The sequence below is a fragment of the Gracilinanus agilis genome, chromosome 1, assembly GCF_016433145.1.
Source record: "Gracilinanus agilis isolate LMUSP501 chromosome 1, AgileGrace, whole genome shotgun sequence".
Classification (NCBI taxonomy): domain Eukaryota; kingdom Metazoa; phylum Chordata; class Mammalia; order Didelphimorphia; family Didelphidae; genus Gracilinanus; species Gracilinanus agilis.
In genome coordinates, this window is record NC_058130.1 from 304,221,336 (window position 1) to 304,243,463 (window position 22,128).

General features: G+C 35.5%; 1 protein-coding gene across 1 annotated transcript in view; it reads left to right on the forward strand.

Annotated features, from left to right (window-relative positions):
- Nucleotides 1-22,128, forward strand: part of LOC123251201 (solute carrier organic anion transporter family member 4C1-like) — a 130,578-nt gene that overhangs the window by 70,534 nt on the left and 37,916 nt on the right. Inside the window, exons 6-9 of the mRNA XM_044680402.1 lie at nucleotides 4,318-4,433; nucleotides 7,783-7,927; nucleotides 8,381-8,576; nucleotides 12,595-12,790. Coding sequence (XP_044536337.1) covers nucleotides 4,318-4,433; nucleotides 7,783-7,927; nucleotides 8,381-8,576; nucleotides 12,595-12,790 — 653 coding nt within the window. The remainder of the gene's footprint in view (nucleotides 1-4,317; nucleotides 4,434-7,782; nucleotides 7,928-8,380; nucleotides 8,577-12,594; nucleotides 12,791-22,128) is intronic.

Consider the following 22,128-nt stretch of genomic DNA (forward strand, 5'->3'; position numbering starts at 1 on the left):
CAACAGAGATGGGACACAAATGTACTGAAGTGGAGACTATCTGGAAGGAAGTGTAAAAGACAACAAAATTGTAATAATATGTGAATTTTATAAATGAAAATCACTGACCTTAATGACAATATTGGCAGATAGAATTTAAGAATCCGAACAGAACATGTCAATTAAAAAATGCTGTCAGAAATATTATAAGAACTTTTTGAAGATAATAAGGCATATGTCCAGAATCCATGTCATAATTAATAGTAATTAACTCTTACTAAATAAATGAAGACATTTACTTAAATGACATAGCAAAGATGACATTTATCTCATCTGTGGAGACATAGATATACACAGCATCTGTGGGAAGGGTGGAATCAAATTTTATAAGCAATGATGGTGAGACCCATATTAAGATACATGTTTGGAGATATATAACTCACAATCCCTGGTATTTCAGAGTCTGAAAATGATTCTCCTTTCAGAGAGTCCTCATGTACTTACCCCTTAAGTCCAACTTCTTGCTACAAAGGACACTGTGCTATGTTCTCATAGTTTGTTTCTTTCTCAAGTCCATCTCTGGAAGTCTTTACTAGTGTAAGAATGTCAAGCTTTTTGAAGCTTTCTCCATCCTTTTTTGGTCCTCTCATATCTATGTCTTTCTTCTGCCTGGATATACTATCTCCTACTTGCGCAGTCTCTCTAAGATATTGCTGATAGGAGAAGGAAGGAAAGGGAGAAGAAGGAAAGTTCTTCCCTTCTTCTTCAGCTTGTTTTCTTCTGGTTTAGCTGAAAGGTTCTGCCTCTCTATAAAATCTTCTGGAGTCTGTAATTCATACTTCTTGAAATGCTACCAATAGTAATAATACGAGATAAAGGAATTAAAGGCATAAAAAAGTCAAAGAGGACACCTAACTATACATATCTGCTGACAGCATGATTGTTTATTAGAAAATTCTAGCATAGAAACAGAAACTATTTGAAGCAACTAAGCACTTCAATAAAGTAATGGTGTTGAAAATAAGTCCATAAAATCACAGTTTATCTATATAGCAATAACAACCCTCAGGAGAAAATAATACAAAGGTAAGTCTAATTCAAAACAAATAGATAGTGTTTCATATCAGAGAGTCAATCTACCAAGGTACATTCAGAATCCTTGTGGAAAAATTTACAAAATATTCCTTAAAGAAGTATAAAACAACTTATTCAATGCCAGTGACTGAACTGTGTTAATATAATAAAAGTGACAATACTACCTGAAATAAATTACAGATTTGGTATTATCCCCAGTCCAGCTTCCTAGGGGGATACTTTACTGGGCTAGAGAGAATAATATACAATCCATTAGATCCAACAAAATACTTAGATTATCAAAAGAAATAGTGGGGGTAAAAGTAAGAATAAAGGGGGGGATAGCCTATCCAGACCTCAAATTTTAGTATAAATTAGTAATCTTCAATATTATTGGGTACCTGTGAAAGAAAATAGAAAGGTAGATCAGTATAACACACCAGATAAGAAAGTGTTGGAAACCACTGAACACAATAATTCAGTGTTCAATAAACCATAAATACACAATTTAGCTTGGATATGATTATTGATTTCGTAAGAATTAATGAACAATCAGAAAATAGTCTATCACCTTTTCCTACTGTAAGCTCATGGTAGATAAGTGATCTGAATATTAAAGGTTATACTAGAAGTAATTATAAAAGAACCTGATTAGATACTTTTCACATGTGTGACTAAGTGATGATCAAATAATGGATTGAGTCCAACCCTGAGGGTGCTGAAAAGGCATTGAGTTTCAGAGCTGAGGGGAAGAGTAGTGGCTCAGTGGATTGAAAGCCAGGTCTAGAGATGGGAGAGTCCTGGGTTCAAATCTAATCTCAGACTTTTTCTAGCTATGTGACTAAATGTGCAAGTCATTGAACCCTTATAGAGTAACCCCTATCTTTCTTCTGCCTTTGAACCAAAACACTGTATTGGTTTGAAGACAGAGAAGGCAAGGGTTGAACAAAAAAAAAAAAAAAAAAAAAAAAAAAAGCTGATTCAGACTAGGTATATGCCTAGCAATGTGACCTCTGGGTAGTAATAACAAATGTCTATATCCTTTGATCCAGAGATTTACATTGCTAAGCATATACCTAGTATCATAAGAATAAAGTCATCACTGGAAATATCATCTTTTTGGAGACTGATTCAGCTTTGATACTCAACATTTTTCTTCAAACTCCCAGTTGCTTTTCCTTTCTCTCTTGTTTCAAGGTTTGGAGGACAGCTCAATAAATTCCTTCCAAAATCTTCCTTTATGTAGTCAGCCTAGAGTTTTCCAGTTAACTTCATTTCCTATCAACTGCCTCTCTGCCCTTTCAATTTCCTTGCCTGTACTGTGTCTCTCCAACTGATAGTAAGCTCCTTGAGGGCAGGATTTTTATCTTATTTGTATTCCTAACAATCAGTACAGTAATTGGCACAAATGCTTAATAAGTGGGTTTTTTTTTACTATTGTTTACCCTAAAAAGATCAGTGATAAAAAGACTTTTTAGAAACTAAAATATTTTAACAGAACTTTTGCTATAGCAAAGATATGGAAATGAAATACAGATGCTCATTGATTTAAAAAGTGACTTCACAAGTGGTAGTATTTTGTATATTATCACAATAAAATGTTATTTCATTGTATAAAACAATGAATATAGTGAATACAAAGAATCATGGGAAGATATACAGTGTGAAATGATATAAGGAAGTGTAAGGAAAATCAGGAAGCTATATGCAAGAATTCAGTCTAGTTCAGTGAATCTTCATTAAGTTGCTATGGAGATTTTCAGTTTGTTGCCTAGGAAATGGACTATAATGGATGAAATCAGAGAAATGCATATTAGTGTAGCCTGAGTGGTGGAGAAGATGAACCAAGAGGAAAGAATAACTAATAAACTATTGACATGCTCAATATTTGTACAATGTCACTTGATCTAGAGGAAGGCTTCTCAGTACATTAGATTAGATGAATGTCCTTTCCCTAACCCCCACACCTAAGTTTATCATTCTCATGTAAGATTTATGGGTGGATGTGGACAAAAGTTGCACAGAGTGGACAGTTATGAAGGAATTTGATGTTAACTTAGGGAGGCAGTACCAACATTTCTAATATTTATCAAAGTATTACAGCCACTGTGCTAAGCTATTAGGAGCATAGAACCAAAAATGAAACTGTCCCTATCCTCAAGTAAACTTACATTCTAATGAGATGTATGCTATGAGTAAGTAGAAGATATCCAAATCATGATATTTTTTCTTTCACATTCTACAATACCATGTTTACAAAAAGCATTATTTATGTTTTTGTGAGGCTTCAAACCCTGGGTAATTGATATTTATTTGACTTTAAATAAAACTTTTTAAAAATATAATTTATATAATTAAAATATAATCTTCTAATTTCCTATATAATCCACTAATACATTTTGATCAGAGATTTTCTCAAGGTTCTTTTCCTCACTTGATACCATTCCATGACAGTTGAATCACTTTATTCTTCCATCAGCATTAGTGACACAAAAAATAATGATTAAAATTGGATACATCTATGTCTATAAATGTCATTGATTTTTGAAATCGAGACTTGGGATTCAAAAAGGAGAAGTAAATCTATTGAAATTGTATATTTTTCTGTATAGGAAGTTAAAAAAAAGAGGTAGAGATATTTGAAAAGAAGAAAAGGAACATTAAGGAAAGAGGAGCTAAGCCTGAATACATAACTGGGATGAATAAGGTTTCATATGGCTCTCTGATTATCTTGGGCTTAAAACTTAAAACTTAAACCTTTTGGGTCACAGTTTCCTTGTCTTTCAACTTACAGGTCTGGGCTAGATGACTTCTAGTTCTTTTAGTTTTAGATCCATGACTCTTTGCTCTGATGCTGTCTGGATGTGTCCTAGCTGATAGTTCTTTTGTACGAGTATTTTTCCTTATTCTCTCTTTGGGGTACAAACTCAGCAGTGGTATGACTGGATCAAAGGGCTAGCGTTCTAGCTGAGAGTTCTAAAGGCCATCTTCTTAGTAACTCTAAAGAAAGGTATATTCAATGGAGAGTCTTATAAGCTGTACTGGCTTAAACAACAGACATTAAGGGCACAAAGACAAAAATAAAACCTTCCCTGCCCTCAAGTAAACTGACTCATTTGGCTGGAGCTATGAATTATTCCAAAGTAGCTGATCTTTTCACAGAAATTAAGATTTTGTTGCATATTATTTTAAAGTAAAAAGTATACATGAAGAATAAAACTGCATACCATGAATACAGTATAAAATAATTTTCTGGATATGCAGGCACAGCAGAAATACAGGCTGGAAAAATTTCTCAGGCCCATCAGAATGAAAGTGCCATACAGACTCCAGACAAGAATTTTGGGAAAAGTATTAAAGATTTTCCAGCTGCTCTTCAGGTAAGTGGAAATTTTTCATAATTTATTTTCTCTACTAATAGAACTTTGCAAGTTCTCTAAGGCAACCCAAGCTCCTTCCTTCCTGTTCAGTTCTGAGTCCAACTCCTTGTCCATTTACAGTGCCTATCACATACATTGGCATACTTTGTACATACAAAAATACATATATGTATACATATAGTCATGTATGTATAACTAATATTAGAATGTGTTTCTGTAGGTAGATATAGATAAATATAATTATAGTCAAGATACCAATGTTCATCAAGTTTCCATACTTAGAGTTCCCCATGTTATTTCGACTAGTCTATAGCAAAAACAACCAGAAAAAAGAAATAAACTTGCACCAAGGCAATTATGAGAAAAGCACTTTCTAAAAAATAGAAGTTTTTATTATTATTATATTATTACTAATATATTTCTCTTTAATTTATGAAAAATCAAAATTGCAAATGAGATAAGGAAATAAAAATACATCTAATTTTAAATGAGCTGCAGCATTTTACCAATGATGGATTAAAAAAATGTTTAACTACATAGGAAGAGCCAAGGGATAGCAGATGGACATCTAAAATTTTACAATGGAATTCATGAAATATTAAACAAGAGAAAGGTCACCAGTGCATTTTTTAGTAGATTCTTAAAGGAAAATTTATGTAAAAACATGGAAAAAAGCCTATTGTAAGAGTGGAGGAAGTACTCACATCAGTGAAATCGTGGATCCATCAAGGTGTGGAAATATTAGGGAAGACTTTGTAGTTTTTGTAAAAGAGGAATGGCACAGTCACACTTGTACATTAAAAAGATTATTTTTGCAAATTCTTGAAATATATTGGAGAAGAGAGTTGGTCAACAAACATTTATTAAGTTCTGATTATGGGGGCAGCTAGGTGGCTCAGTGGATAGAGAGAGCTAGGCTTAGAGATAAGAGATCCTGGGTTCAAATTTGATCTTGGACACTTCATAGCTGTGTGACCCTTGGCAAGTCACTAAACCCCAATTGCCTTGGAACTGATACTCAATATTTTAAGACTGAAGGTAGGAGCCTAAAATTAAAAAAAAAAAAAGGTGCTTATTATGTGCCAGGCACAATACTAAAGGGCTAGAAAGCAAAAACATAGTCTTTGCTCTTAAGGATATTACATTCTAATGGAGGAAAGAAAATATGTAAACAACTAGGTACATGAAAAGGTATATATGTTATGAAAATGGGAATTAATTTCGGAAGGAAGTCACTAACATTTGAGGGAGAGGAAGAGACTGAGAAAGTATTTTTTCAGGAGAAAGGATTTGAGTTGAATCTGAAAGGAAGTCAGAAGGCAGAGGCAAGGAGGGAGAATATTATTATTTTAAACCTTTTCCTTCTGTTTTAGAATTGATTCTAAGTATGGATTCCAAGGCAGAAGAATGGTAAGGGCTCGGCAATTGGGATTAAGTGGCTTGTCCAGTGTCATGCCACTATGAAGGGTCTTGAGGCCAGATTTGAAGCCAGGACCTCCCATCTCCAAGCTTTGCTTTTTTATCCATTGAACCACCTAGTTGCACCTCAGAGAGAATATTCTAATCATGGTTGACAGCTGGTTTAAAGACACTAACTAGAGAGATGAAGTGAGAGGAATAACACAAACTCCAATGTTTCTGAATCATAGAGTATGGGGTGAGAGAAGGGTATAAAGTGTAAGAAAACTGGAAAAATAGAAAGAGAGCAGCTTATGAAAGTATTAAAATTTTTTTAAATTATTTTTGATCCTTGAGATAATATGGTGTCAGTGACACTAAACTTTGAGTTGAATCTGTCACTGCTGTAGTACCTCTGGGTGATCGGGGGGATGATGGTATGCTTGGCAGGAATAAAGAGGTTCTAAAGAGGAGAGTATTTTTTAAAGGACAAAGATAATGAATTCTATTTTGGACGTATTGTGTGTCTGATGTCTATGGCTCAGCCAATTTGGAATGGCCATATGGAATTGGAGAGAAAGGTAAGGGCTGAATAAGTAAATCTGAGAGTCATTTGCAAAGAGATGATAATCTTACCTATGAGAAATGGTGGGATTGCCAAGTAAGATTAGTAGAAGGAAAAGAGAAGAGTTTCAAGGACAGCTACTTGTGGGACATCATTAATTAATGTTTGACCTGAAAGAATATCTAGGAAACAACAGAAAAAAGGAAAAAGCAACTAGAATGGTTGAACAGATAGAAGGAGAACCGGGACAGTAATGTTGTGAAAATCTAGAGAAAGGAGAGTATCCAGGAGGAAAAAGGTAATTTACAATGTCAAATGTCATAGACAGATTAAGAAGGATAGGAAAAAGCATTTCGATTTGGCAAAAAAGAGATCACTGATAACTTTGGAAGGAGTAGTTTCAGTTGAATGATAAAGTTGAAAGCCAGACTATAGAGGATTTAGAAGCAAGGGAGAAGACAGGAAGTGGAGATATTGATTCTACATGACTTTCTCCAGGAATTTAGCCACAAAAGATAGGAGAGATATGGGAAGAGAGTTTGTGTGGAAGGTAGGATTAAGGAAGGATTTTTGTGTTTTGTGTTTTTAAAAAAAATCCTTAATTTCTGCTTTAGAATAAAGCAGTATTCTAAGGCAGAAGAGTGTTAAGGACTAGATAATCGTGGCTAAGTGACTTGCCCAGGATCACACAGCTAGGAAGTGTCTGATTCCAGATTTGAACCCAGGTTGTCTTGACATAAGTCCTAGTGCTCTATCCACTGTGTTACCTAACTGTCTCTGCCTCACTTTTCAGAATAGCAATGACATGGGAAGCATGCAAAGGAAAGGAGCCAGTAGATAGGAAAACAATGAAGATAATATGAGAGAGAATGGAACTGATTGGGCAGACTGCTACAGTTGATGGGATGAAATGGCATCAAAGGTTCAATTCAGAGAGAGGGGCTTACTTAGGCAGGGAAAAAGGTCACTTCTTTATGAGACAGGGATGAAGGAGGAGGGAAGGATTAAATGAGATATTTGTAAAGTACCTACCACAGGGCCTGGAACATATTAAATGTTTAATAAATACAGGTTATTTTTTCCTTCCTCCCTCCATCCCTCCTTCCTTTCCTTCCTCCCTTCCTTTCTTCCCCCCTTCCTTTCTCCCTCCCTCCCTTTCTCCCTCCCTTCCTTCCTTCCTTCCTTCCTTCCTTCCTTCCTTCCTTCCAATAATTGGCATTTGGCCAAAGTATATTTATGTTTAAAGCAAAGAAATAAATCTTAGCTTTTATAACTTACTTAGAATGTTAGTTTAGAATTGCCACATCATAATGCTACATTTTAACGTTTTCTGCTCATTGTAACATGCTCTTTTATTATTTCGTAATTTTTACTTTTTTTCTTTAGATTTTGCTGAGAAATCCTGTTTTCATGTGTTTAGCTCTGTCTACTTCTACAGAAGCTTTAATTACTACTGGCTTTGCTACATTTTTGCCTAAATTTATAGAAAATCAATTTGGATTGTCATCTAGCTTTGCGGCTACACTTGGAGGTAATGTTTCTTCCTTATTCTTTATTTACTTTTCCAAATAGCCTGACTTATCTCTTGTTTCTTCTTTTAGTTGTGTGATGAAACCTTAGATACATCAGTCTTGATAACTTAAAGATTATACAGATTGAAGTCATGGAGACATAGCTTTTCTAAGATAAGAAGAATTATACCAAATACAATTATCTGATGGTTAAAAGCCAAATCATTTAGGGCTGCATTACATCATTCTAAATGACAAAAAATATTAGATATTTTATTTTTATTTTATCTTAAGTTTTCACAGTATATAAACTATTATATAGCCTATGCACAAAGTGAATACCTATGCTTTGAATACTTTGGCTTTTTAGGACACATCCTTAAAATTGTTTTGCTTTTTCCCAATTATTAACATGAATTGTTTGGTATATTAATGTTTTCTTTTTTAATTGTTGATATTATCTTTGTCTGCAGGGGTTGTTTTAATTCCAGGAGCAGCTCTGGGGCAAGTTTTAGGTGGTGTCATTGTGTCCAAATTCAAAATGGCTTGCAAAAACATTATGAAGTTTTCATTGCTGATGTCTGTGCTATCTCTTGTATTGAGTTTCATATTTATTTTTGCTAAATGTGGAAATGAGCCATTTGCTGGTGTCTCTGAAGCATATAATGGGTAACTATATTTTAATTCCTTTTTTGTTGTTCATTGCCCAAATCCAAAATTACATGGATTTATGTAGGCATGCACTTCAGATATTAAATAGCAAAGAAAAATGCTTAGGAATTCACCATTTTTGATCAGTGAAATATTTTTCCCACTAAAGATGTTTGTATGTAAACACATATTTATATAGATATCCTCCACTTTACAAAAGGTTATTCTTAGAGAATGTTTTGGCTAAATTCAACTTGTTCTATATCAGATTCCATTTCTCCCATTGTGTCCTTTAGAAAGTTAGTGGTAATTTTCTTGTTTGGTTCTTCAATAATCTGTAATTTCAGCATGGTGGGTATTATCTGTGCCAACAAAGATCACATTTTCTTTAAGTGTAATGTCTTATAAAGCTTCTATGATAAAATTTTGTAATCGGATGATATCGAGTTTTCTCTATCTTAATTAGTTTGGTACTGTGACCACAGAGAGAAATCTTTTCAGCTTAGTAAAATGTGGATATGCTTATGTTCAACCTGTGTAGCCATTGAGAATTCAGAGCCCAGGGTCATTTCCATGACATTTATAAGCCACTGGAGAATGGATTTCCCCTGTTCTCCAACTAGAGAAGATTGGAAAAATTGTCATGGGCAAAAAGTCCCGTATTGAACACTGGCAAGGAAGGAAATTAAGATTGAGCAAATTCCATGATACATTGACCATCAATTCCCTCCTAACCGTTTATTATTAAGGGTAAGTTGGATATTCTGTGAGAATCCTTTGGGACTCTACAGTTTTCTAATTCCAGTCCCTTCCTTTCTAACGTTTTTTGTGGTAGAGTAAATCAAGTAATCATCTTCTTTCCTCTGACCACTCCTTTTCTCTATATGTAGCAATTGCTTAGCCTTGTCAATTCTACCTATATGACATCTCTCAAAGCCTTTTTCTTTCTCTCCACTTATATGTCCATCAATGTCTATCAATCTAGTTCAGACTCCCTCACCTTACTTATTGTAATAATTTCTTAGTTGATCTCCCTGTCTCCAGTCTCTCTCCCTTTCTCCAATATATCCTCTACTAAACTTCCAAATTGAAATTCTTAAAGCATAGGTCTAACTATATCATCCCCTACTCAGTCATCCAGAATGACTCCAAATTGCCTCTGTGATAAAATATGAACTCATGTTTGGCTTTCCAAGTCACAATTTGGCTTTAGCTTGTCTTTACAGGCTTATAGCCCATTAATCTTCCTGCCTTCTGTCCTAGCCAAATTAGTTCACTTTATGGACCTTGTATATAACATTCTCTTCTAACTCCATGCTTATAATGTATTCCTCACTCTTCTTCTTCACCTAGAATCTCTAGCTTGCATTGAAATTGTCTATTATTTTTATTTTTAAATCCTTTATTGCTTGTTTATTAAAAATTATCTTACAGTCAATTTCACTGCAAGCTAGAGATTCTAGGTGAAGGAGAGTGAGGAATACATTATAAACATGGAATTAGAGAATGCTTACTAATTAAATAAATGATATGATCTTTTATAGTCATATTTCTATTCTCATCTATTTTTTAGCTTATTGTGGTATATACTATAAGATTTGATCTGAATATGGGGTTTGCCAAACTGCTTTCCAATATCCTCTGAAATTCTTGTCCAAAAAAGAGTCCTTCCCGATAATTATGTTCTTACTTTTGTGATATTTTGTGCATTTTGTGATAAGAGCCATAACTGGCACAGAGTAGTTTTTAGTAAAAAGATATTAGTCATTTATTATTGTTATTCTATCATTATTATCAATTAATTAACTAACATCAATCTATTAATTATTATTATATTATTCCAAAGGCCTAATTGGATTAGTGGACAAAGGCTTGGCCCAGTATGTAGCTTTTCTACGCCCACAACTACAAAAGCCCAGGTGCATCTGTGATCTGATGAATTTGAGTATATTCTCTCCCATCAATGTAGATCTTAATCTATCAATGATTGGTCATCTTGTGCATCTCTTTTCTACATCTTTGGATTTGTCTATTTTTTATTTTTTATTTATTTATTTATTTTAAACCCTTAACTTCTCTGTATTGGCTCCTAGGTGGAAGAGTGGTAAGGGTGGGCAATGGGGGGTCAAGTGACTTGCCCAGGGTCACACAGCTGGGAAGTGTCTGAGGCCGGATTTGAGGCTAGGACACCTCCCATCTCTAGGCCTGACTCTCAATTCACTGAGCTACCCAGCTGCTCCCTGGATTCGTTTATCAAAGAAGGTTTATTCAATACGATAGAGATCTTTCTCACAGATCCATTTGAGCAACAAATTATATTATTTTCATGGTTCACTAATAAGCTAGTTTTCAAATTCCTTAAAAACAGGCACCATTTCTTATTTTAACTTAACAAACATTCCTTTTGGGGAGTATTTTGTGTCAGTTGTAGATACTTTATAATATTTGTTGATTAATTTGATTAAGAGAATGCTAGTTGCTGATATACAGTACTGTACATTTAGTTACTTTCTAGTATGATCTCTTTTTGTGCAGTAGGGCTAGTATGTTAGTACCATAATGGTTCATAGATAGAATTTGGCTATTTGTTGATCTCTAAGATCCTCCCCATCCCTAAATCTAAGCTCCTCTTTTAAATTGTAAGCTCTTTTAGAACAGGCCTTTCTTTCGTGTCTCTCTCTCTCTCTCTCTCTCTCTCTCTCTCTCTCTCTCTCTTTTTTTTTTGTATTTATCACTTAGCACTGTGCCTAGCACAAAGTAGACCTTAATATTGACTGATATTAGTGTTCATTGCTCAGTTTCTTATCATCTCATTCTGAGTATCTCATATAGCTTAGTGAGAGTTTTGTGGAAATATTTCATAAGTTAGTGAGATTTTTTTGTGGAAATGTTTCATTTTTTCTTTCTAAAGCTTGTGCATATGGATATCAACAACTTTTAGAAAACATCAGTTATGTTCTTTAGCTTTGCCATTACCAAAGTACTTTATAGAAATCATCTCATTCTTTTTTTTTAAACATTTATTAATATTTATTTTTTAGAAAAGTTAACATGGTTAATCATCTCATTCTTAAAATAATCCTGGAAGATAGTTGATGCAAGCAATATCTCTGTAGGGGTTGAGAGACTTGCCAAGGGATAAAACTGTCCCTTGAATTTGGACCTTTGACTTTTAAGACCAATAGTATTTCTTTTTTTTCTTCTTTTTTATAACTCATACCTTCCATCTTAGAATCGATGGAAGAGCAGTAAAGGCTAGACATTGGGGCTGAATGATTTGCTCTGTCTGGTCACACAGCTAGGAAGTATCTGAGGCCATATTTGAACACAGGACAGTTCATCTCTAGGCCTGGCTCTCAGTCCACTGAGTCACATGTCTATTCCATCAGTGGTATTTCTAAAGTTAGTAGGATAAATTATATAAATTCAATGCATTTATCTTGTAGCTTTAGTTTTCTAATTCTCTCCTCTTCCCACTTTGTTTCATCACTATTCTTCTTATCAAAGATGATTTCTAAGTGCCTTTACATGCATAATGAATTATATAAGCCACAATTATCGGCTTTCTGATTTCAAGAATGAAATAGCCCATAAAGAAAGAAACCACGCGGAGAAGGTATATTAAAATTAAGTTAAACATTGATAGCTTTTTGTCCTCTTTCCCAGTAACATATAAGTTACTTAGCAGCAATATAACTTGTCTTTATATCTCCTGTGCCTAATAACGCATAGCACATAGGAAATACTTCATCAATATGTGTCGTTGTTTTATTAATAGACACATTTTATGCCTTGGTATAGACTAGCTTTGTGATATTAGGCTTTTCTCTATATGAACAAAATATCATTAACTGAGAGGGTCCATAAATACTGAGCTTCCTTGAATAAGATTCATGCTAATTCATCCATTATTTATCCTGAAGACCTGTAGGCCTGGTTGTTAAGTAATGAACCCATTTCAAAGGAGAAAAATTAATTTTTAACTGTTCATTACTTGTTATAAATAGACTTGGTTCTATTAATTTGTTTCTTACAGGACAGGAGAGCTGGGAAATTTGACGGCTCCTTGCAATGTTAATTGTAACTGCTTGGATTCCTTTTACTATCCTGTTTGTGGAAGAGATGGCATCCAGTATTTTTCTCCCTGCATTGCTGGCTGCAAAAATTCAGTACCCCAAAGCCAGCCAAAGGTAAATTATTTTTATGACTTTGCTACAGAAAGAGATATTTGGGTAAAGTATATAACATTTCATGCATGTTAGTTTTTTTAAAAAATATTCACGAATCTTTGAATATCTTCTCTATTTCTTTTCTCTCTATCCATGTCTATTCATCTTGGCCCCAGCTCAAATCTTACTTCTTAAAAAGTTTTCTTTGAAAATTCCAGCCTAAAGTGAAGATGATACTGTATACATTCCATTGAGCCCTAGGACATTTTAGAGTCTCCTGGAAGAGATCTATTCTTTAAACTACTCTTAATTTTTTTTATTATAAACTTATCAACGAACATGAAAATTTCAGTTATGAAAAGATCAAAAATGTTCTAAGCCTCTAAAATAATCATTCTCTACATAATTAAAATTTTTCTTGTTGTGTTTTATTAGCTCCTCTTTTTGTTTTATCATTGGTACTTAAATATTTTATTAGTACAAATTTTTGTACTTGCTTTTTTCCTATGGTCCCAACTAGATTTGATGTTCTTTTTGGGAACAGGTACTGATTCTTGCATTCATACTATCTTTGAATTTCCCACAATGTCAAACATATAGAGCTTTTTCAATTTTCATTGCATCATGTCATTTTTTTATGGATTCAAATAATTTGAGGCTTTAAAATTGTTTTTGCCTTTATTTTTAATTATTATCAAAATTCTTTTCTTAACATTGCCAACCAAGAAATTTAGAAAAAAGTTTAAGTAGTTATTATTCTTTAGTAATTTAGAACTTGATCTATATTGTAAAATCTCTGGATGTGAAAAGTTTAATGAAATATTTTTGTTCTTCCCAAGGTAGCAGAAAAAGAATGAGAGATAATAGTAGAACAAATTCTACTTAAATCCTCAATATAATCTTTTTTGAGGTAGTGAGTATAGTTTGAAATACATAAATGTAAATATCATGTCCTATTGAAGAAAGATGGTTAATAAATGTTATTAGGCCTGTGGCCCAAATGATGACTCGTTTGCAGGGTGTGATATTAACACTATGACTGGCAAAGAAGGTGATGGATTGTGTAGAAAGAAGCAGGAAAACTTACATACAGCACTGATAGGCTAAGAATATTAAATGTCCTTGGAGAAGGGTCCAAAACATAGAGTAAAACCTCTATGGGGAATTTATGGAAGGATATGTGTAATTTGCACAGGCTAAGAAGGCAATGTTTTCATCTTTCATGATGCCTTGTATCATATAGTGCTTAATAGCTATTTGCTGAATAGAACTGAATTGATTTTGCACCACTGAAAGATTTTCACTTGTATATAAGATCACAGAGCTAATCAGTTATTGGAGTATGTAAATATAGGTTATTTTTGGACCCCTTTAACTAAAAATCATAAGTGGTTTTTTTTTTAAAGCTGGAAGAGACCTTTGAAATCTTCTAGGCTTTTTCATTTAATATAAAAGGAAATATACTAAAAAGAGGCTATTTAAGTTGCCCAAAGTCACACAGGTTGTTAGTTGTAGCACTAGGAATAAAATGCATATCCTCCATTTCCTAGTATAGTTCTCTTTCCAATACATAACTTCATAAAAATGTAAGGAGGCATCTTACTTTAGAAAACAAAAATAAAAGAAGAATGGGTCTAGACCTTGATAATAAGTAGGCCTAATTGTTATTATAATCTGCATAAGGAAGAATGGGTTGAAAAAAAATGTGTTCATGGAGTTATTATTAGTCCTGAAATATTCTTTTGGAAACATGCTAAAATGTTACTCAAAATAAAACATTATACCAATCCTTCGAAGCCACTACAACTGGTCAGCTAGATTTGGAGAAATTTCTTCAAATGGCAGCAAAATCTCAGTTTCCAGTTAACTGGATCTTTTTATATAGTCTCCTTCCTTCAAAGAACTAGTCCAGCACCAACCACTGGAGATACTGTCCTTCCGTTCTACAATTCAGTATGTGAATCAGTGAGTAGATCTGTCAAGAAAAGGAAGGAGGGGACAAAGTTGGAGATTCTAGGACTAGTCACAATAATGGCACTCTAATTCCAGCAACAGTGTGATAGAGTTGGCTGTCCCTTCCCATTGCTGACCCTATGCATCCCACACATTCCTGACAGAGCCACCAAAACAACAGCAAGGTGTCTCTGGAAGCAATCATGCAAGTAAAATTCCTACACATCTCACTGCTTGTGGGTGGTAAGGTTCCCAAATTGTTCTAGAGGACCTTCCATCACTGAGACAACTCTAGTGAGTTGAGAAGGAGCTAATATAAATATTAAAACCTCAAAAGAATACAAACACACTTCTTAAAAAGTGGAGAGATAAAATCAGAAGCAGTTCTTTGAGGTAAAGGCTATCATAATGGCCAGGTTTGGCACCAGGAATATTGCATTTACCAAATATATGATAATATCTTTGTCAATATCACCAGTCCCTTTGAGGTTTGGATTTTCCTTTTTTTCTCTTTTTCCTCTCCTCTCCTCTCCTCTCCTCTCCTCTCCTCTCCTCTTCTCTTCTCTCCTCTCCTCTTTCCTTCTCTTCTCTTCCCTTCTCTTCCCTTCTCTTCTCTTCAATCAGAAGAGTGGTAAGGACTAGGCAAAGGGGGTTAAGTGACTTGCCCAGGGTCATACAACTGGGAAGTGTCTGAGGTCAGATTTGAACCTAGGACCTCCCATCTCTAGGCCTGGCTCTCAATCCACTGAGCTACCCAGCTGCTCCCTTGGATTTTCTTTACAAAGACAGCTCCCAGAGGTTCTAGACCTTCATAAAACATGTCTCAAGGCCCAAGTTGTGACCATGATATGCCCTCTGAACTGTGACCTATTCAATATTCTCTTGTTCACCAGGCAAAATCTCTATAAATCCCTTCAAGAGAATTGTACCAAACCATATGAGTATTAAGTGGTAAATATAAATAAATAGAAATTTATAAAAACAAAAACAAGTAACAGAGGACTTATTGTAAGAATTAAAATTAATATCCAATATTCTAAGTATTATATTTAACAAGATTTATTAAAAATAATAAAATAAAAAGTTAGAGTAAAAGGGTGCTAACCAAGTCACGGCCGAGAGAGAGAGAAAGAAAGAAGGTGGAGTCACAGAACTTGTGAAAGGTTGTGTTCAGAGAAATGTGAACAGAATTTTTAAATATATCTCAATGAGAACAAAGGAAATGCAATCTGCATATTCCAAATTTTACCCATTCAGTATTGAGAACTCTAGAAGAAGGGCCCTCATATCTTTGGTGGACTCCCTATGGAATTTTTGCAGAAAGATAGAAAAAGATTTCATAGGATGGGTAGGCATGGTGTGCAATCTGCACCCATTGAGAGAGTGCCTATTGTATTTCTTTTTTTTAACCTCACTTTTTTTTCAATTACATCTAGCATCAATTTTTGACAATTGTTATCTGATATTTCATGATTCAGATTTTCTCTCTCCCTTCTCCCTGAGGTGATAAATAGTCTGGTATAAGTTATGCCAGCTATTTCATAATACACATCAAATCTTTTTTGAAGTTACAGATGCCATGTCATAGAAGTATCTCCAAAGTTTCTGATGGCAATACCTGCATTAGGAGTCAGGGACAGGTTGGATACAATGAGTTCAGAAAGATTCAGGGCTTTACAAAGAGCCAAAGGGAACCTCTTGTGACATGTTCCCTATGGGTGAGCCCATTTTCCCCAAGTTTCTGTAATTACTTGTGATGGAGCATTATCACAGACTTTTTGTCTACCTACTATAATACTGGTAAATTCCTTTTTTAAAAAACTGGTTTAGCTGACTAACTGATATGAATCCCTTATTATAAGGGGATGCACAGCAGTGGAAGACAACATTATTAAGATAGTCCAAACCCCACTAAGGCTATAGCCTTAAGAGGAGATATTATAGCCATGTCTGGGGACCCAGCCTGCCAGTGTGAGTAGGTATCAGGAGAGAAACTCCTAAAGTGTGCATTGCACAGATTATTTCATATGTGATAGGCACTATTGGTATTATTATTGATGTCACAGATGTAATAACTGAGTGATGGCCAGGAATATTTAATTACTTATCTATGGTTGAAAACTAGAAAGTGTCAGAAAGTCAGGATTTAAGCCTTGATCTTATTAACTCCATGTCTAGTTTTATGCCACACTGCTTCTTTTAATGATAGCCTCTTTCCCTCAAATAACTTAAATTCAGGGTTTGGGGGTGAGAGATAGTATATTCAGATAACTATTATTATTTATATATACATATAAATAAAATAACTATAATTATACATAATCTGGGGAAAGGAGAGATCTATCTAGTATTCTAAGAAGTGCTAAGAGAACACTTTCAGAAAAGGGAATAATTTTGGTAAAATTTTCAACAAAATAGAGTGCAAGTAGGGAATGTTTCATGGCTCTCTGGCCACCTTTATGACAGAGCACCTTGATCCAGCCTTCACCTATGATCTGGTATTCATGGCTCCTACTGAGAGTTCTCCATATCCTAACCCAGATCCACCCCACCACTCTCTAGTCATCCCCAGCTACTGTGGACATGTACTCTTCCTGCCACTTCCTTACATCCTCTCCTATAGGAATAGTCATTAAATGAACCCAACCTTGGCTAGAAAAGACACATCAGTCAAATGTCCTGTGACTCCACTGTGACTTCCTACACTCTTGTCCTATGATGCTCTGAGACTTCCTAGTTTAAAATTGCCCCCAGCAGACAACACTATCATATTTGTGTTGTCTTACTTATGTGAAGATAGGATTAACTCTCCCCTTGCCTACTTTTAAAGTGAATCAACCAAAAGCAAGACACCCCTACTTAACATTAAGTAGGGGAGGTTCACACCACTTACTTAAGTGGTTTACACCTCCGGAAGTGACTGACTGCCCCCTGGGCAGTGTTAAGCAAATTTAAAGACCACAATTGGTCCCTGTAAAGTGGAGGAAGGGAACAGGAAGTGACATAAAAAAGGGTCTTTAAAAAAGGGCCTAAACTTCCTGTGAGGAAATCTTTTTTGAGGTCTTTGGGCTCTTGAAGGGTCTTGGACTGAGATGGCAATGTGGTGCGACTACTTGGGTGAGTGAAAAGCTGACTCCTTTCCTGGATTCTGGAGAGATTACTTTGAGGAGAGGCCTCCAGTCTTGGAGGAGGGCTTTTGGGTGGAACCCTTGTTATATTCACCACCAGGACCACTGGCTGAGGGCTACTTAGTACTATCTGGGTTGAGCTAGGGGCCAGAGCAGATATTTAGTGTGTTAGGTTAGATATCTTATACTATCCTCTTTCACATTTCTCTACTTTCACTCTTCCTCCCTTTTTGTAAATAAAACTGCTAAAAGTCATTTTGACTTGGGCTGTATTAATTTTTTAAAATCAGTCACCACATTCTTTTATATTTAGTCCAAGCATAAATTTAATCCCTACATTTTGAAAATATGTTCTTGTATGTTCCTGGACAGTAGGAATTGTCTTGATTTTATGTATTTTTCTAGTGCTTAATGCAGTGCCTGACTTGTAGTTGGGACTTGATTTTTTTTTAAACCCTTACCTTCCATTTTGGAGTCAATACTGTGTATTGGTTCCAAGGCAGAAGAATGGTAAGGGTAGGCAATGGGGGTCAAGTGACTTGCCCAGGGTCACACAGCTGGGAAGTGTCTGAGGCCAGATTTGAACCTAGGACTTCCCGTCTCTAGGTCTGGCTCTCAATCCACTGAGCTACTCAGATGCCTGCAGCACTTGATTTTTAATAAAAATTCACATTAATTGCTTGTCAACTCCAGGAGGGAGGGGGGGTAAGTAGGAAGGGAGGGAGACAACATGAATCAGATGCAGGAAACCTTTTTTTTTTTTAACCTTTACTTTCCATACTGTGTATTGGCTCCAAGGCAGAAGAGTGGTAAGGGGTAGGCAATGGGAGTCAAGTTATTTTCTCAAGGTCACACAGCTGGGAAATGTCTGAGGCCAGATTTGAACCCAGGACCTCTCATCTCTAGGCCTGGCTCTCAATCCAGTGAGCTACCTAGCTGCTCCCAGAAGCAGAAAACTTTTGAAAACTTATGTGGAAATTTGTTATTAAAATAAAATAAAGATAAAACATTAAAAAAAATTCAATTCATACTTGAGGAGCACAGGATGACATTTTTTTGTTGGGGTCAGTGGACAGTTTATCAGATCATGTATGATTGGATCAATATGAGGCTCTACCTCTGGTTGGGCACAAATAGCCCATATGGACATTTGGGATGGAAATGTCTTTCCATTTGTGAATCTCATGTTTCTTTTGAGCTAATGCAATTTTGCTTTGCTCATAGAGTACAACGCCTTCTTCAAGGTGAGTATGCCATGCTGGACAGTCCAGTGTCAATGTCTTCTGTGTCTCATAATCTATACCAAAGCTCTTCACGGAGACCTTGAAAGTGTCCTTCCTACTGCTTCTTCTTCAGAAGTTTTGAACCACTCTGTCTCTGACGTGGGGCAGTTTGACTCCTCCTTAGAGTGGCCCTTTGTTCCTATAGGCTCACAATATATGTTCCAGACTTGATGTGAACATCTGTCTAGCTTGAGCCCCATTTCCTGCAGATCCAAATAGCTGTAGCTCAAGTGATCCACCAGCCTTAGCCTCCCCATAGTGGGGACTACATTATATATTTATTATATATGATATATAATTATGCATATTATATCCATAATATATAATAAATCATAATTTTTTTCAACAAAATGAAAATTTTATTCTTAAATCACTTAGGTTATCAGGAGAAAATTTTTAAAGAAAAAGAATATATAGTAAAGGGAGAATATAACCCAAAGAAAGAATAACCTATTTTGATAAAGAAAAGAAAAATCCAAAAGATACATGAATTTCCTATTTTATGGAGAAAGCATTGTTTTGGTGGATAGAGATCTTTTTCATTTCAGTATCCTGAAGTGCAACATGCCACAACAACCAAAAATTAGCCAGTCTATCCAGAGAAATTAAATGAAAAAAATTAAAGGACTATCTCTTATAAATCTCATACCGTGGTTTGTCCAAAAGTAGTGATTTATCTTTTTTTTTTTTGTAAAGTTATTTTATTTTATCAGTTACTTGTATTAATGATCTTCCACATAAATTTTCTGGAATTATGAAATCCAAATTGTCCCCCTTCCTTCCTTCCCACTCCCTTCCTGGAGATGGTTAGCAATTTGATCTCTTGTACATTTATTGTCATGTAAAACATTACCATATTGTTCATTGTCGTAAGAAAATACTCATATGATGCCAACACCCCCAAATAAAAACACAAATAAACTAAAGTAGAAAAATCACATGTTTTGATTTGCATTCTGACTCCAAGAGTTCTTTTTCTGGAAGTGGATGCCATTCTTTGTCATAAGTCCTTCAAAATTGTCCTGGACAATGTATTACTGAGAGTAGCTAAGACTTTCACAATGGATCATCTCATACTATTGCTTTTGCTGTGTACAGTGTTCTCAGTAATGATTTATCTTGAGTTGGTTATTTCAGTGTTGACATCAGAAGACAGTTGTTGCTCTAATTTATTTTATTTTAAACCCTTACCTTCTGTCTTGGAGTCAATACTTGGAGTATTGGCTCCAAGGCAGAAGAGTGGTAAGGGCTAGGGGCTAGGGCTAGGCAATGGAGGTCAAGTGACTTGCCCAGGGTCACTCAGCTGGGAAGTGTCTGAGGTTGGATTTGAACCCAGGACCTTCCGTCTCTATGCCTGACTCTCAATCCACTGAGCTACCCAGCTGCCCCCAGTGTTTCACTTTCTGTGTATAATGTTCTCCTCGTTCTGCTCGTTTCACTCCGCATCAGTTCATAGAGGTCTTTCCAGTTCATATAGAAATCCTCCATTTTGTCATTCCTGGGTCACATGGCAAATCAAGGACTCAAAACCAAATCTTCTGACTTCAAATCCACTCTACTATGCCTTGGAAGAAGTGGGGACAAAATCTTAAGTCTTGACTTTATTAAATGCAGCTGCTGCAGATGAGCTGATTTTGCTCATCCTGGAATCAGTGAATTGCCTTCTAGGTTTATTTTGAGGATAAAATGGGATAATGTTTGTGGATGAAGTCGAAATTCAGGGGACTTTGAAAATTTCAACCACAAATTTTAACCATAATTCAAAAATATTATGGGGAAACCACCACTTTAAATATAATGCTTTTTTGAGAGATAGAGAGAATTGAGGGAGTACTTTCTCAAGTCATTGTCCTATATTATGTAGCTACTACTTGGGTACTTTTCTGGCAGTGGCATAGAGGGGTTTTTGGTTGATTTTTGTTTTATTTTGTTGTGTTGTTTGTTTTTTTCCAGTTCTGCAGCCCAGCATGGTGAACAAAGGGCTTTAACTGTGAGATTTTTCTCAGTGAAAGATTGAATGGCAAGTTGGCCTGGGTGAACTGTGGAATAATTTGGTAGATATAGTGGTTTGGGGTTATTACCCACTCATTAATCAAGCCAGCATGGCAACAGCAAGCTCAGGAGAAGCTGATAACACTTGACCATTTGGCAGCTGAGAGAAGGACTCTCATCCACTTCTGAGGAGAAGAGGCAAAAGAGCAGAGAGGTGAATCAGGCAAGGAATAGAGTGTTAGACAGGCAAGAGGAGAACCAGGAAAGAGTGTCAGGTAAGTGGTGGGAGCAGGAGAAGCATTCAGGGAAATGTCATTTGTGGATAGGATCAAAAGTATTTGAAAGGACAATTAGGATAGAATCAATAAATGTCAACCGGATGCAGATCCTTGGCAGGCATCATCCCTCATCTCTCCTCTTCTATATGAAAGTCTCCATGAAACTGAGAATACAAAGGAGGACAAAATGTTTTTGTCACCACTGAACCTCTGCAATTATCCTAGACTATTCTATAGTAGATCTAGAGACAGGTGATCCCACAGGGTGTTCATCCTCCAAACTATGCTAGTATTTTGGCTTTTATCTTGGTAAGAAGAAAATCTTTTATTTTCTCTTCTTCCACTTCACACCCCAATCAATTAATCAATCAAACATTTATTTTTTTTTTTTTAAGCCCTTACCTTCCGTCTTGGAGTCAATACTGTATATTGGCTCCAAAGCAGAAGAGTGGTAAGGGTAGGCAATGGGGGTCAAGTGACTTGCCCAGGGTCACACAGCTGGGAAGTATCTGAGGCCAGATTTGAACCTAGGACCTCTCATCTGTAGGCCTGGCTCTCAATCCACTGAGCTACCCAGCTGCCCCCCAATCAAACATTTATTAAGTGCCCACTATGTGCTAGACACTGTGCTAAAGAACTGGACTCCAAAAGAGAGGAAATCAAGGAAATAATAATCTATTATTAATCAACAGGCTTCAATAGCTAGCTCTTTATGTCTTTATGTAAAGTGATATATATATATATATGTGTTATATATATATATATAT